The 14,379-nt window shown below is 38.6% G+C and overlaps 1 protein-coding gene across 1 annotated transcript; it reads left to right on the forward strand.

Annotated features, from left to right (window-relative positions):
- The first annotated feature begins 297 nt into the window (after nucleotides 1-297).
- Nucleotides 298-13,875, forward strand: LOC107696542 (protein FAM83H-like). Its single transcript, XM_016496931.1, has 6 exons — nucleotides 298-718; nucleotides 6,505-6,974; nucleotides 7,760-7,924; nucleotides 8,010-8,134; nucleotides 8,229-11,013; nucleotides 11,762-13,875. Exons 2-6 carry the CDS (start codon nucleotides 6,525-6,527, stop codon nucleotides 11,780-11,782), a joined length of 3,546 nt encoding a protein of 1,181 aa, XP_016352417.1. The 5' UTR covers nucleotides 298-718; nucleotides 6,505-6,524; the 3' UTR covers nucleotides 11,783-13,875.
- The last annotated feature ends 504 nt before the right edge of the window (nucleotides 13,876-14,379 follow it).

A 14,379-nucleotide genomic window follows, 5' to 3' on the forward strand; every position in this document is an offset into this window, starting at 1 on the left:
ATGGCTCTAGTTGGTAAAGTTGTTGTTTACACATATGTGCACAACCACTTGTTTTGATGTGGTCTTTAGAGACACGTTATTCTATAGAAATAGAGAGTTTTAAAACATTAACTATTAATGAATAATTTATCTTCTATACCATCTGTACATACAAAAAACTCAACAGTGTGATCATGACCTGGGTGCGCCTTTGTCCTAACAATCCACCATCTGTCTGTCTGCTCGCAGTGGAAAGAGGAAGAGAAGGGTGAGCTGGGATATGGAGTGCGTTCGTGGAACTCCACGGAGCAAATTTGTACATGATTTGCCGGCTATGCCCTGCTGTAAAAGCCTTCTTCTTTCTCTGCAGTGTATTCGGCTTTATCGTTGTCAGTTTTTGTAGCAATTGTCTCCTGTAGGTGGGCGGTGATGCCGGCGATGGTTGGGAGGAGTTTCACAAGTGAAATTCAAAGGGTTGAGTCGTTCAACGTTCATCACGAACCGAGTGCTGTTATCTTAGCGGGGCTGAGACGTTCGGGCGGGCAGGACTCGGCCGAACGCGAACAGGTTTCGCCAGGGCTGGTTTTCGCCTTGAAGCTGAATAGCTTTGGGTGGGGTTTCACCGACACCAGGAATGTACCGCGGATGCGTTCGCTGAACAGGGGGTGAAAATAACCGACTTTTTCGGAACGGAAAAAAGTTTCTTTACCGGCGACTGCAAGTAACAACAAACGTAAAGGTAAGAACGAGCGCAGGAGTCTCAACTTTCAAAAAGACCAGTCACAAAGTGTGAACGAGCAGATGAACGTTGACAGTGCAGAAACTCTCTACGAGAGAGCTGAAAGCTATTTTTATTCTTAAACGTTGCTTGCACTTTAATCTGATAGAGATTCGGACTCTACATACTATAGCAGCCAGTTTGAAAGACTTTTGAAGTAAACATTAAAACAACTGAGAATTATATAACTAAAGGGGTGGGGGGGCTGGGGGGGTTGCAAAGAGGGTGTTGTTTGTAATTGATCAGTGGCAGAAATTGGAGTAAATCTAGCATGATTACCATGTAGGCCCGAGATAAAAAAATATCTCAAACCTGTTGGTGGTCTTTATATCGACAAACGTTTGCCCCTGAACAGAATATTCAGTGTCACATTAGTGTTGGATATGAATTGAGAAAAATGTGATGTTGCAGGGTGATTATGTACAGCATGTCAGGATGAAGAAAGCACCAATATTATGGCTGATACCAATAAACCTATAATTATTTCCATATTATGGCCTGAAAATGTTTTTTTTTTTTAAATTCTACTCTATTTTGTCAGTCATTTTAATAGCTAAAGTTTAATTGAATTTAGGTATAACAACATTATATACAATATGGAAAATAGATACATTGAGATTGGCAAAGTGTACATGTAAGTGTTATTAAATGTTTAGTATTTCCAAAAGATGAATGCAAGTGAGGATTAGGTGATGGCAAAATGAATCTAAATGTAAAAATGGAGGAAATGAGTATGCTAAGTTAAATAGGCCTATATAACAACAGGCGATGCCAATAAATAAATAAAAAAACTAATGTCAGCAAAATACCCAACATGACATAAAAAATAAAGTCAGTGTTCAAATATAGATGTTTATATAAATTCAGTATTTCTGAATTATCCTTCATTCTGCCTATGAATATAACATACAATTTGTTGCAGCTGTAAATATAATGCAATTTCACACTTAGCCAAATATTCATAAAAGAGTCAAGGGTTCATTTCAAAAAAATGAATTTGGTTATGCAAAAAACTTTCTGTTTGCTGAAATTAATTAAGACTATTGCAAAAAGTAAGCTACTGAAACAGTGCCTATTTTATGTCAGTCTCACTGCCTGTTGTTAAGGTTATCCCAGGAATGTAAAGCATTTTCTGCCTAGGTCTTTTCTAGTTATGTTCTTGTTCTTCAATTTAAAAATAATGTATGTACATGAGCAATGTCTGTGCAGACGTGTATAAATACATATCTTCTCAAAAAGTAAAACTGATTTATATAACTATTGGCACTTGCAGTGTAGACCTGCAGGTACACTGTAAAATCCAATAGTTTACCTTACTTAGATTTAATTTGTAATCTTTACTTAGTTGTTATACTTACTAGGTTTTATTACGTTACAGCTACTTTCAAGGCAAATAAAACAATTTACTTACTGTTTTGAGTGACACTTAAAATATTAAAGTAGCCACAAAGGAACCAATGACATTAATAAAGCAGTGAGAGGCAGCAGTGCTCTAATATGTTGCTAATGTGCAACATAACAACACACGAAGAAGAAAAGAAAATGAGTCTTAATAGACTTTTCACTCATTTCCTCCATGTCTGCAGTCATCTTTCACTAGTTGCATTCACTCATTTCCCAGTCATCATGAATGTTGAATTTTCAATACAACTGAAATATTTGAGAGAACATCACATAAGCTGACTTCATATTCAATTGATGTTGATTTTCCTAAAATGTGTGTTGTTGTTTTTTTACTCACCATTATAGTTAGTGATTAGCGTTCCCTTTGGTTAGGCACTTGGAACTTTGTTTATGTTACTATAATTATCTTCCTTATAATGCAGCAATGCAATATGAAATCAGAGTAAATTGTTTAAAGAGAAAAAAAGTAATAAATAGGTTGCTTTTAATTTATTCATGCCGCAATGCACTCTGGGAGACAGTGAGTAGCTATACTAAGTCATGAGTAAACCTAAATGAAAGCATCAAGTACCCCCTACAGTTCTTTTTTGTTACTAGAACTCTCGTGTAAGTAAACTATACTAACTAAGCATCTGTCAGTACAACATACTATTCCTATTTCACTTTACTTAGTTTTTTCAAGGCAATCGGTTTGCATGCTTTTTTTTAAGTAAGCCCAACTAATTAGATTTTACAGTGTATAAAGTTTCTCCACTCTGGCTTAATGTAATTTCATAACATGTCTCTTAGTTTTTTTCACATTTTTCCATCCATTTGCGAGACCAATACAAATAAGCTTGAATTATTATTATCAGTCAGTCATTGTAGTAATAGTTTTTGATAAAGATTAAAGGCTTAAATAAAGTTAGGTCTTAATAAACAGACATTAACAGTGAAGCAGTGCATTGTCTGGTATTCTTTGTTGAATCCACTCCAACGTGATTTACTGGTCTGGGTGTCAACTCTCACAAGAAAACATGCTGACAGCGCAGACTTCAGATTAGATGAAAAAAACTGATCATAATCAAGACTAGTTACGAATAGATGCAAATATTCTTAAACATTCGCTAACAGAAATGTTATCGGATTGTATATCTATCTATCTATCAATCAGTGGTGTGCGGTGGTATACTGAAATGGAGGCAAACGTTTTTTAAATTTTTTTTATCAAATGTAAATTCAAGTCCCAGTCCCATTTTTTTTGTTAAATAAACATTACAATAAACACTTACACTGTCAGGAAAATATTTTTTTTAAAAATATTTTTACATTAACAATGTAATCAATAATCTGTTTATTAAAGCTAAGTATTAATCTCATCAAGTTAAGAGTTTTTAAGCATTTTACATTTATTCCAAAATAATAACTCAAGGCAGTAATTTAAACAATAGATTTTATTTGTGAACTTATGTTCAGCTATTCTTTTTAATAGTTAACGTTTAACTATTTTTGAATTATTCGGTTCATCAGTCATCAAAGCTCAGATTGGTCACAGACAAAGATATTTACTTTAAATTTCAGCAAGCTAATTTCTCACTAAAAACTCACACAGATCATGTTTTCAGGCCATTTTAAAGGGGTCATATGATGCGATTTCAATTTTTCCTTTCTCTTTGGAGTGTTACAAGCAAGAAGATCTGTAAAGTTGCAAAGACTAAAGTCTCAAATCCAAAGAGATATTCTTTATAAAAGTTAAGAGTCAACCACGCCTACCTAAAATGGCTCGTTCTAACACGCCCCCACATGTCTACGTCACGATACATGTGGTTGCCGCAAGCCCGCCGGACACTCCTTCGTCGAAATCCGCCGGCCGCGCCGTTCTCAAGCCAGCCCGCGTCTGCTCACTCAAGCTGGCCTCCGCATACTCTAGGCCGTGGCTCACTCTAGGCCTCCGGCCTCCGCTCACTCAAGGCCGCGGTGTGTTCTTTTTAGCAGCATCATATAACCCCTTTTAAGTCTTATTTTGACTTGACTTAAAGTGGTTATATTTAAATGTATGAGTTGTTTACTTTCTTAAATTAGTCTTCCCATTAACACCATTATATTGTTCATTCAGACTGATTCGCTAATGCGCACATGAACACAAGAGACGGAATTTATCACATGAACTAGAGGTCTGCATTACCGCGGGACCCGACCAGATTTCTTGCGACGCGGGATTAAATTTCAGAATAAAACGCGGTAGCGGTCGGTAACTCTGGTGTAATTTGAACGGGAGCGGGCGGTCTAACAATATCTCGTTACCGACGTCCTTTATCTGCGCTTTAGCCTACTCACTCTTATCGACCACCGGTACAGCCTGCGCTCAGGACTGTTATGCACGCGCTGCACGCACGGACCAGTGCTTTCGCATTATGTATTTTTTTGCGGGGTCTGTCTGCGCAGCATGTGCATAACGGTCCTCAGAGCAGGCTAACCGGTGGTAAATATACGGCCATCAGACAGAACAGGCATGTTGTCGATGAGTGACAGAGCAAAATAAGGATGGCAGAGCAAAGTGTGGATGCGCTGTCCTTGAAGGACGTTAAACTCGGTTTTGTTCATATTTTGCTTAGCCTACAATTTTAAATGACAGATGTTGTATTTATTTATTTTTCTCTGCGACTCTTTTCTTACTGTGTTAACAGGAAAATGTTAAACGAATTTTGTATTTTGACAAGATTAATAAAAATAAGAAATGAAATGCAATTTTTGTAAAACCTACATTTTTATTTTCTCTGCTGCACTTTTTTCCTACTGTGTTGACAGCAAGATGTTAAACGAACTTCGTGTCTTTGACAAGACGAATAAAATAACAAATACAATTTTGTGCAGACCACACTTTTATTTGTTAGCCTATCTCTCTCTTTCAGTAGCGGAAATTTAAATGTGAGATTCTGGAAACCAAATCTAAATTTAGCGGTAACGGTCAGGAAGAAAATTATTCTAAGCGGACAGCGGGTGAACAAAGAGTTAATGCATCGCGGGAGCCGGTGGGTGCGGATTATAACCTCCCTGGAGCGCGCAGGCCTGTAGCATGAACCAGTAACAGCCGAACATAACCAGTCATAGGAGGCATTGCCTCCTCTCGCGTGATTTCCCCCCATTCATTCCCCCCACCAAACCCACCGCACGCTTTAGGAGGTCTGTTAAAATTGTCAGTGGGCTCAGGGGAGGCGAGAGAGACGTGGACTCCTGCTGTAACTTTACCTGCTGGTGTCGCTGTTGGACAATGTTTCTTTAGAAAACGAGTGATTTATACACTTTGTAATCTTATATTTTGTAATACTGGCTTTGTTTTATTTTTGTACTATGATTTTTTTTCTCATCCGATATTTTGAGGAGACACTCCTCCCTTGCCTACTCGGAGGAAACGCCCGATATATATATATAGAGAGAGAGAGATAATCCGATAACGCGTCTGTTAGTGAATGTTTAAGAATCTCTTGTACAAATGGGAATTTACATTATGTAATTGACATGTTATGAATCAGCCACATGTCTTAGTTTATTTACGACCCGCTCAAAGTCTCTTGCTAACGTGCATAGTTAACTCATTGAGTCTCTTTCACAAGTACATCAGCAACACACTCCCTTCTTTGATTCAGTCACATGTTTGTTGAGTTTTTCCCTTTCGGTTTATGTCTTTTCGCTTCCCCTCTTGCCCACAATGAATCACTCGCCAACAGGCTGACACTGTTTCCATGGCGATGTCTAAAATACAAACAAATGTACACAAGAGCCCACAACCTTCTAAAACCTTCATAGTGGGGCCTAACCTTTCTAAGGGGTCATTATCTGGAAGATCACAGAACAGATAGGAATTTCATATGTACACAATGACTCAAACAGCTAGTTTTTCAGCGGGTCGAACTATAATAATAGCATGCAGTAGTACATTATTTGGGTTACAATAATATTTCATACTACACTTGTTGCCTGATTGGTGATTTAACATCTGGGTTATGCAACATATAATATGCAAATTTAAAACATTGGCTTAACATGCAGTATTTGTGCTTCCTGGATCCTCTTGTATGGAAACAAAAACAAAACAAAAACAACTATTGTCCAAAATACAGTGTGCTATTTTATATTTGTTATTGTATCCATGGTATTAAAAAGCAGTTTTTTCTAGTTCTTACAAAAACAAACAAACAAAAAAAAACTTACAACAATCATGTTTGTGCTGAAAATGTAAACACTTTCTGGAAGAATTATTATTAATAAAAATAATGGAAAAAAAATTATTAACTAAATTTTAGTTTACATATGCTGTTTAGATTATTTTACATGCTTATTTATTGAAAAAAATTGTTTCTCAGGTTGTTTTCCCTGCTCCACCATGGCCCACCGCTCACAGAGTTCTTCATTGGGCGACAACCCCCTGGATCCCAATTACTTGCGTCCGCATTACAGAGAAGAGTATCGCATGGCTATTGATGCCCTGGTGGAGGAGGACGTTGAGGGCTATTACAACTTTTTACAAAGTGCTAATGTAGTTGACTTTTTATCAAGGTCAGAGATTGAGCATATTAAAAGCACTGTGCAATCACCACAGAGTGCTGGAAATGTACCAGAACTGCCATATCGAGAAATAGATCAGGATGCGTCTTCTGACACCTACTGGCCACTGCATTCTGACTTGGATGCACCAGGACTAGACCTTGGCTGGCCTCTGCAGCAACATAGTTTTGTGGGGCCCACAGAGGTCACAATGTTGGTAAACCCTGCTGACCCTGAGCGGCCCAGCATTAAGGAGCAGGCCCGGCAACTCATCAAAAATGCTCATCAGGTTAGTGCTTTCATATTTATAAATGACATCAGGCTGGAATCAAGAATATGAAAGGTCCACTCAGTAATCATTTTCCTCAGGAAAAACATTTTACCTAAAAATATGTTTAAAATGATTTACACTTGCATGAAATTAAGACTATGACCAGCCAAATACTACTCATTTAAAGGGGTCCTATTATGCTTTTACAAAGTCTTGATTTTGTTTTGGGGGTGTACTAGAACAGGCTCTCATACTAGGTTGTTCGAAAAACACATTATTTTTCTAATATTTTACATTATTACAACACCTCTCTCCCCAGTCTGGCATGAACGGCTCGAATAGTTCCTGTTAACTAAAGCTGAAAAAGTGAAAAAGCATAATAGGACCCCTTTAATGTCAGTAAGCCCCCCTGTTATTGCTCATGAAATAAATTAATCGTAGCTGGCTGGGAATAGGGCATTTCTGCAATGGCTTCAGTAAATGAAAACATGTAAGTGAGGCTACTGTACATCCATACTGATCATGATAATACAAAGTCCAAGTCAAGACCACTGTGATATTGGTTACTGCAACATAAACAAAAATTACTGATCATTTTTGTGTCATAATTGCATGTCATGTAAAATCAGATTTTTAGTCAGCATCAGTTGGTTCATCATCTAATCTTCAGTTGTTTTTTCTTTCTTACAAAAGTGTATAATTAAAGTACATTGTAACTCAACTAGTTTTAATTGTCAACTCTGACGCACAGCTTGAGGTCAATCCGTATTGCTATTTTCATGTTTATTTCCTCTTTCTAACAGGTAATTGCAGTGGTAATGGATATTTTCACAGATGTTGATATATTTGCCGATCTTTTGGATGCTGCAGTACGTCATGTGCCTGTCTACATTCTGCTGGATGAACAAAATGCCCATCATTTTGTTAACATGGTGGCAAGCTGTAAAGTTAACCTGGATATGATCCATGTAAGTTAAATTTGCCTCAACTAACCCAAGTTTTAATTTGAATTTTAAGAAAACGCAGGCTTAATGGTGACTTCACTGGTTACAGATGATGCGGGTACGGACAGTGGCAGGCATTACCTATTTCTGCCGCACAGGAAAATCATTTAAAGGTCAAGTGATGGACCGTTTTCTTCTGACAGACTGCAGAGCAGTGATTAGTGGAAACTATAGGTGAGCTCAGTGACATAAGAATTAATCTCTAATGCATGCCCACTTGAATGTGACACAGATGACACTGAACATATTTCTTTCTCTCTTTCTCCAGCTTTATGTGGTCTTTTGAGAAGATCCACCGCTGCATTGCCCATTTGTTCCTTGGAGAACTAGTTGCCACATTTGATGAAGAGTTTCGTATCTTGTTTGCTCAGTCTCAGCCTCTTGTTATTGAAAATGCCCTTGTACCCATGCCACAAGACAGTACAAGTAGTTACCTTGGCAACCAGTTTGGCTTAAAAAGGACTCAGTCACTAAGGAATCCCAGAGGATATCCTCGCCAGCCTGAACTTACTGGTTACCCATTTGGGGATCGTCTTGACACCATACCAACTTTTCGGAGGGATGACCCGTTCCGCCATACACTTGAACCAAGTGCAGGTCCTATGCAGGTCACCAAATATGCAACACAGCAGTTCAGGATGCAGCAGTCATTCTTGGATCCAGGACGCTCAATGTTAGCCTCCAGGCAGCTGGAAATGAATGCCTTTAAGAGGCATAGCTACGCCGAAGGCACCCGTGAGACCTACGCCTCCTCCCGTCAGTACATGAAACAGCGTGTAATGAACAACTTGGAGGAGATGGAATCGCATTACCAGCGAGAACAACAATACTATAGTGAGGGCATGGGACCGGATTCTGAGCGTGGGCACTATGACCGCCTTAACTACGGCATGTACCAGACAGATCAACACTCTGATCCTGCATATCCTCCTGAACTTGAAGCACCAGGAAATCTGAATGTTTTATCCTCTGACGACCTCAAAAGTGATTCAGAAAAACATTACAACTCAGGAGGGGGACGATACGGTCCTCAAACCCACCAGAGGCCTGCTGCGGGCCATGCATATGCCTGTCAGAGTTCGCCGACTCAGACACATCCTCCAGACCACAAGCAGTTGTTCTCCACTGGAGAGCAGGTACGGCAGTCCCAGGACCCCAGTGTGAAGCAGGGATTGCGGAGCTGGAGAATCTACTCTTATCTCAGCACTTATGAAGATGCAGGAGAGGAGGGCCTGCATCAGCCAATGGGTCCAGATGCTTTTGATGAGCCACATCAACAACCTGACAGCAGACTTTATAGCTCAGAGGGACCAGGCCTTCATTTAAGAGAGCGTCTGAATATCCCAACTAAGCCAAACCTTGATTTGCGGCCATGCTTTGGTAAACCCATCATACAAGATAGGAATCAAGTGAGAGATATTAGCTCTGACCTAGGTCCCACAAGTACTGACACATTAAAACCAGCCATTTCAGCTTCATCACTAGCATCTTCAACAGACAATGAGAAGGAGCCAGAACCGAGGGAACCAAGGGAAATCAGCATTACCAAGCATGAGTCGTTCCGATCTCGAATTAACCCAATGCTGCAAAGGAGCTCAAGACTAAGGTGTTCTTTAATCTTCAGCTCCTCAAAGCTGGAGCAACACAGCTCCTCGCAAGCCAAGTCTGGTGGGGAGTTACAGGAGGAAAAAGATGAGAGTGAGCCTATTCGATACTCATCTATTGTGGCAGCAATTCTGGAAAAGAGGAGATCGTTGTCAAGAGAGCCGTTTGACTGGAATAAGCATAAAAAAGCAGATGAAAAAGATGTTAAAAATGCATTAACAGGAGATCTGACTATGATCAGAGACGCCAAAGAAAAGCCCATCAAAGAAAAAGAGCAACCTGAGAAACCTGACAACACTGTACCTGAGGAAAACAAAATTACACAGCCAACAGAGCCTTCGAGATCTCAGCAAACAACTTCTTCCCTAAGCATGAATGATCCAGCAAGCAGACTTCAGTACTTCAAAAATTTGGAAGAAAAGAGAAAGAGCTCAAAATTAGAGTTAGATTTGGGTACTAAAAGTCGAGAAGCAGACATGAAAAAGCCAGACCTCTCTGATACAGCAAACAAAGTTCCAAATGTGCTTGTTACTTCAGAGTTGTCCACTGTAAAGACACAAGAGCCATCAGTTACGCTAACAGATCCTGTACCACAGCGCCTGGTGATTGCAACAAAACCATCTGAAGTCTCTGTGGACAGGCCGCTCACGAACAGCAAAACAGAGAGCACAGCTGATGCATCAAAGAAAGAGCCCGCTAAGGAACCAACTAAGTCACTTCGGCCTTTTTCTTCAGCCAAGTTCTTAAAACCATTTAAAGCCTCTCAATCTTCTCATCGTCGTATCTCATGCGGTGAGGAGATTCTTACGGACGCAACAGATGCTGAAAAGAGTGAGCTTAAGAAGTCTCGCAGCTTCAGCTCATCGGGTACCACCCGTGCAGAGTCCAAAGAAAGCCTGAGCTCCCTAAACCTTGGGAACTCTGATGGCAAAGATACAAAGGCCCTTGATTTCCTCAAGAAACAAACACAGAGATTAAAGGGTTTCCTTGGGCCAAAGGGAGAAAGGAAGCACTCAGGAGTCTCCAACTCTCAAGAGGACAAGTCAATGAAAACAGTCCCTGAGGTGCAAGAGGAGCCCTCAGACAAAGAGAAACCATCTGAATCCATATCATCTTCAACCACAGTAGAGAACAACAAACCCAATGCTAAACCGACTCCAACACGCTATCAGTCCTCTACATCAAATGTGATATTCAGCAGCAACCTCAGGGATGATACCAAGGTGATCCTAGAGCAAATCTCAGCAAATAGCCACAAGAATAGAAAGCAGAATGAAGAGTCTGGCAAAGGCGAAGGGGGCAAGGAAGAAGTTGTTTCCAATTCATCCTTCCAATTTCAAAACCGGAGCGGGGTCAGCCGAACTACAGTAAATCTACAGGAGAGGGACAATCTGCTGAAGAGAATAGAGAGTATGCGCAAAGAAAAGAAGGTCTACAGTCGTTTCGAGGTACTTTATCGTAACCGAGAAGAGTGTTGCTTGGACCAGGGAAGTGTAGAGAAGGCAGAGCAAAGTCTGATTAGATCAATCACATGAGATCCTTGTACAATATTTTTAGTGAACTTATATCTTATTTCTGCTTATATTGGTAACACTTTACAATAAGGTTACATTAGTTAATGTATTAACTAACATGAACAAACAATGAAGAATACATTACAGTATCTATTAATCTGTTAGTTAATGAAGATACAGTTGTTCATTGTTAGTTCAAGTTAATTCACAGTGCATTAATGTTAACAAGCCCAACTTTTGATTTTAATAATGCATTAGTAAATGTTGAAGTTAACACTAACTAAGATTAATAAATGATGTAGAAGTATTGTTCATGCTTAGTTCATGTTAACTAAAATAGTTAACTAATGTTAATTAATTAACCTTATTATAATGTGTTACCTTTATATCTTATAAATGAAGCATATCAATTCTGAGCAAAGCATTTCATTTAGCATTTAATGTCCAAGTATATTTATGGACAAATTATATTTTTCCTTTTACGTTTATTATTTGACTTTACGTTCTTTATATGCCATGACATTTAAGTATCAGTTTCTTTGTAGCCTCCAATCTGTTTGTTTTAATTTATGTTAGAAATACATGAATAGACTATCACAGAATCTCCTGTACAATTTGTGGGTTGATGGATGAGAGAATAGTAGGATGTTTCACTCACATATCTGTCACTCTACTTCAACAGATGGGGAATAACCTGGGATAACAAAATATGGATGAAGGCGGCCAATGTTCCTCACAGAGAACTGTAAAGAGAACCTGAAACCATACAAAAAATATTGTACCAAACATCCCCAATACTCCTGTGAACAGACAAAGAGAAGCAAGTAAGTCGCTTCACATAAAAGCGTCTACTAAATGACTAGTAATCTACATGATACATGGATCTCATATAAACAGACCACGAAAATAGCTCAACCTCAAATATGAGGATTCTTGCTGCAGCAGGATGAATATTCCTTGCTCTGTGCCAATCTGAGCCCACAGATGATTCACTTTGCCCTTATAAGGCATTAGGGCATACCTCATAACAGTAATCACACACCATCCCTGCAAAACATAGAAACACAAATGAGGCCAAAGGAGGGTTCAAACTTCAAGAGGATTTTCTCAGCTTTTCCTTTTTCTTCCTGACCTTATAGTTATATATGATGTGTATGTACAAGTGTACACAATTTCCAACTTCCAAAGGAAATTAACATGTCTGGGCAGAAGCTGAGATATGCTACTCTGAAGGCACCAAAACGCACCCTCTTTAAAGTACACCACACAAACGCCCCAGGACATATCAATGCTGAAATTATGCTTTGGTGGTGACCGTGCCAATGGATCACAGGCATAAAGGAAACCAGAGATGGTTGGTAGACAACGCTTGTACTTTTGAAGGCAAAGAACACAGAAACTATGGAACCTGAAACTGTCAAGAGATGACTGGAAAGTATGTATGGGATGTCTGAAAATGAAAGGAGGCCTGTTCATTAATTTTTCTCCTCTATCAACAATGTGCTATCAAGAAAGTTGATTGAAAGCTGAGAAAGTGATGTGAGGGGTAGAGTTTGAATTAATTTTATTTCATTGGCAATCAGAACTTGCAGTATAATGGTTTCAGACATACTACACATATACATTCCTGCATGAACTGTGTTGTCGGGAGAAACTGTAAAATATTAGGTTGATTAAGAAATTCTCAGGACTGGGCTTTAGCCTGCATTTTGTCAATGCAAAATTTAAGACAGAACGGTATTACTGAACACCAAAGATTTCCCAGAGTGCCCTGCTGGATGTGTCATAGGACTGATTTATGGAAACTGGAAGCTGATCTAATGAGGAATATCTGATCTAGAAGTATGATGGAATTAAACTTTGATAGAGTGTCATCAGTACATTTTTATTAATGCAAATTTTGGGGAATTTAGACTTTTTTTATTGTGTCTTATAAATTCTAAATAAATGGTTTAGAAACTTATATTCTAGGTACAGGATGATTTTATTAACAGTATTTGTTCACAAGTATTTGTTGACAATACAGTTGGTAACAAGTTAAATTAGAACAATGGAACAGAATGGAAAAGAATATAGGCTATACGCCGCTTCTTTGTAATATTCATATTTGTTGGAAGGAATTAGATACTCAGCTCAAGTTTGCTAAATCTGTTTGAGATATTCATGATGCATTTTCACAAGTGTCCATGCGCATCTCTGCATTCTGGGTGTAGCTTAACCCATCCAGAAGCTTGGTCAACTGCTCCAGCTTCTGTTGTTCTGTAGGGATGGACACAAACACACAGGAAAGTATCAGATTACTCTGAGGATGATGTTGGTCTCTTGTTTAAGGGCTGTCAGTCCAATGTTACGAGCTCAGTTCTAGGTCCATAAACACTTGGGTATGAGGTTACATTCCTGTGCAATCCCATCATTGCAAGTACTCTAGCCTTAGAATGTTTTAAAATTGGCTAAATTCAGAATAGCGTATTACACTTAATATGTCTGCCATAACTTTATTCAGCAGAGTAGTAATGCTAATATGCTATTCCGAATTCAGTGTCTGCCTTGTTGACTGGCCAAATAAGTCATTTTGGAAAAATGACTGGACTAATTAGACTTCTAAGTCTCAATGAATCCAGAACGCATCAAATTTCACACTAAGCACACAACTACACACTGGTCATATTGGAGAGGACCATAAAAACTAAGCAATGGAACAAAATTAATAATAAACGTACCAGCCTTCAGCAGATGCTCAGTGGTGTACTCTGCAGACTGTATTTCTGCTGGAAGTCTTTGTGGAGTCTGAAGAAAAAAAACAAAAAAAACATAAGACATAAAAGCTATTATCAAATGCTATTGTTCTATAATGAACAAAGCCGTTTTTATTTTACAGTTACAAATAAAGAAAGCTCAGTTGCTTTTAGTTTAATATCCATTCTCATAGGCCACTTACAAAGACATTGGACAGGTTTTTATGCTGCTCCATTAATTGCTGAAGCTGACTCTCAAACCTCATCCTAAAATTTAATTAGATTAGTTAAAATGCGTTAGAATTTCAAAAGAAGTCTCTCTTAGCAATAAAATATGTTCTCATATTTTAGAATTGTCAGTTATTCCTGATACCATCAGTAATGGCTTGTGCTGCTGAACTAGTAGGTTTTGGCATTTCAGTTTGAATGTGGACATTTCAATAAATGTTCTGGCGATACATGGAATGCAATTCTAAGAAATGACACAGCATCTCATGTCTATTTCTAATATCTAAAGAGACAACAACTATTAAACTATTTCCCTTCACTGTTAAAAACAGTAAGT

The sequence above is a fragment of the Sinocyclocheilus anshuiensis genome, unplaced genomic scaffold (genome assembly GCF_001515605.1).
Source record: "Sinocyclocheilus anshuiensis isolate Anshui unplaced genomic scaffold, SAMN03320099.WGS_v1.1 scaffold590, whole genome shotgun sequence".
Classification (NCBI taxonomy): domain Eukaryota; kingdom Metazoa; phylum Chordata; class Actinopteri; order Cypriniformes; family Cyprinidae; genus Sinocyclocheilus; species Sinocyclocheilus anshuiensis.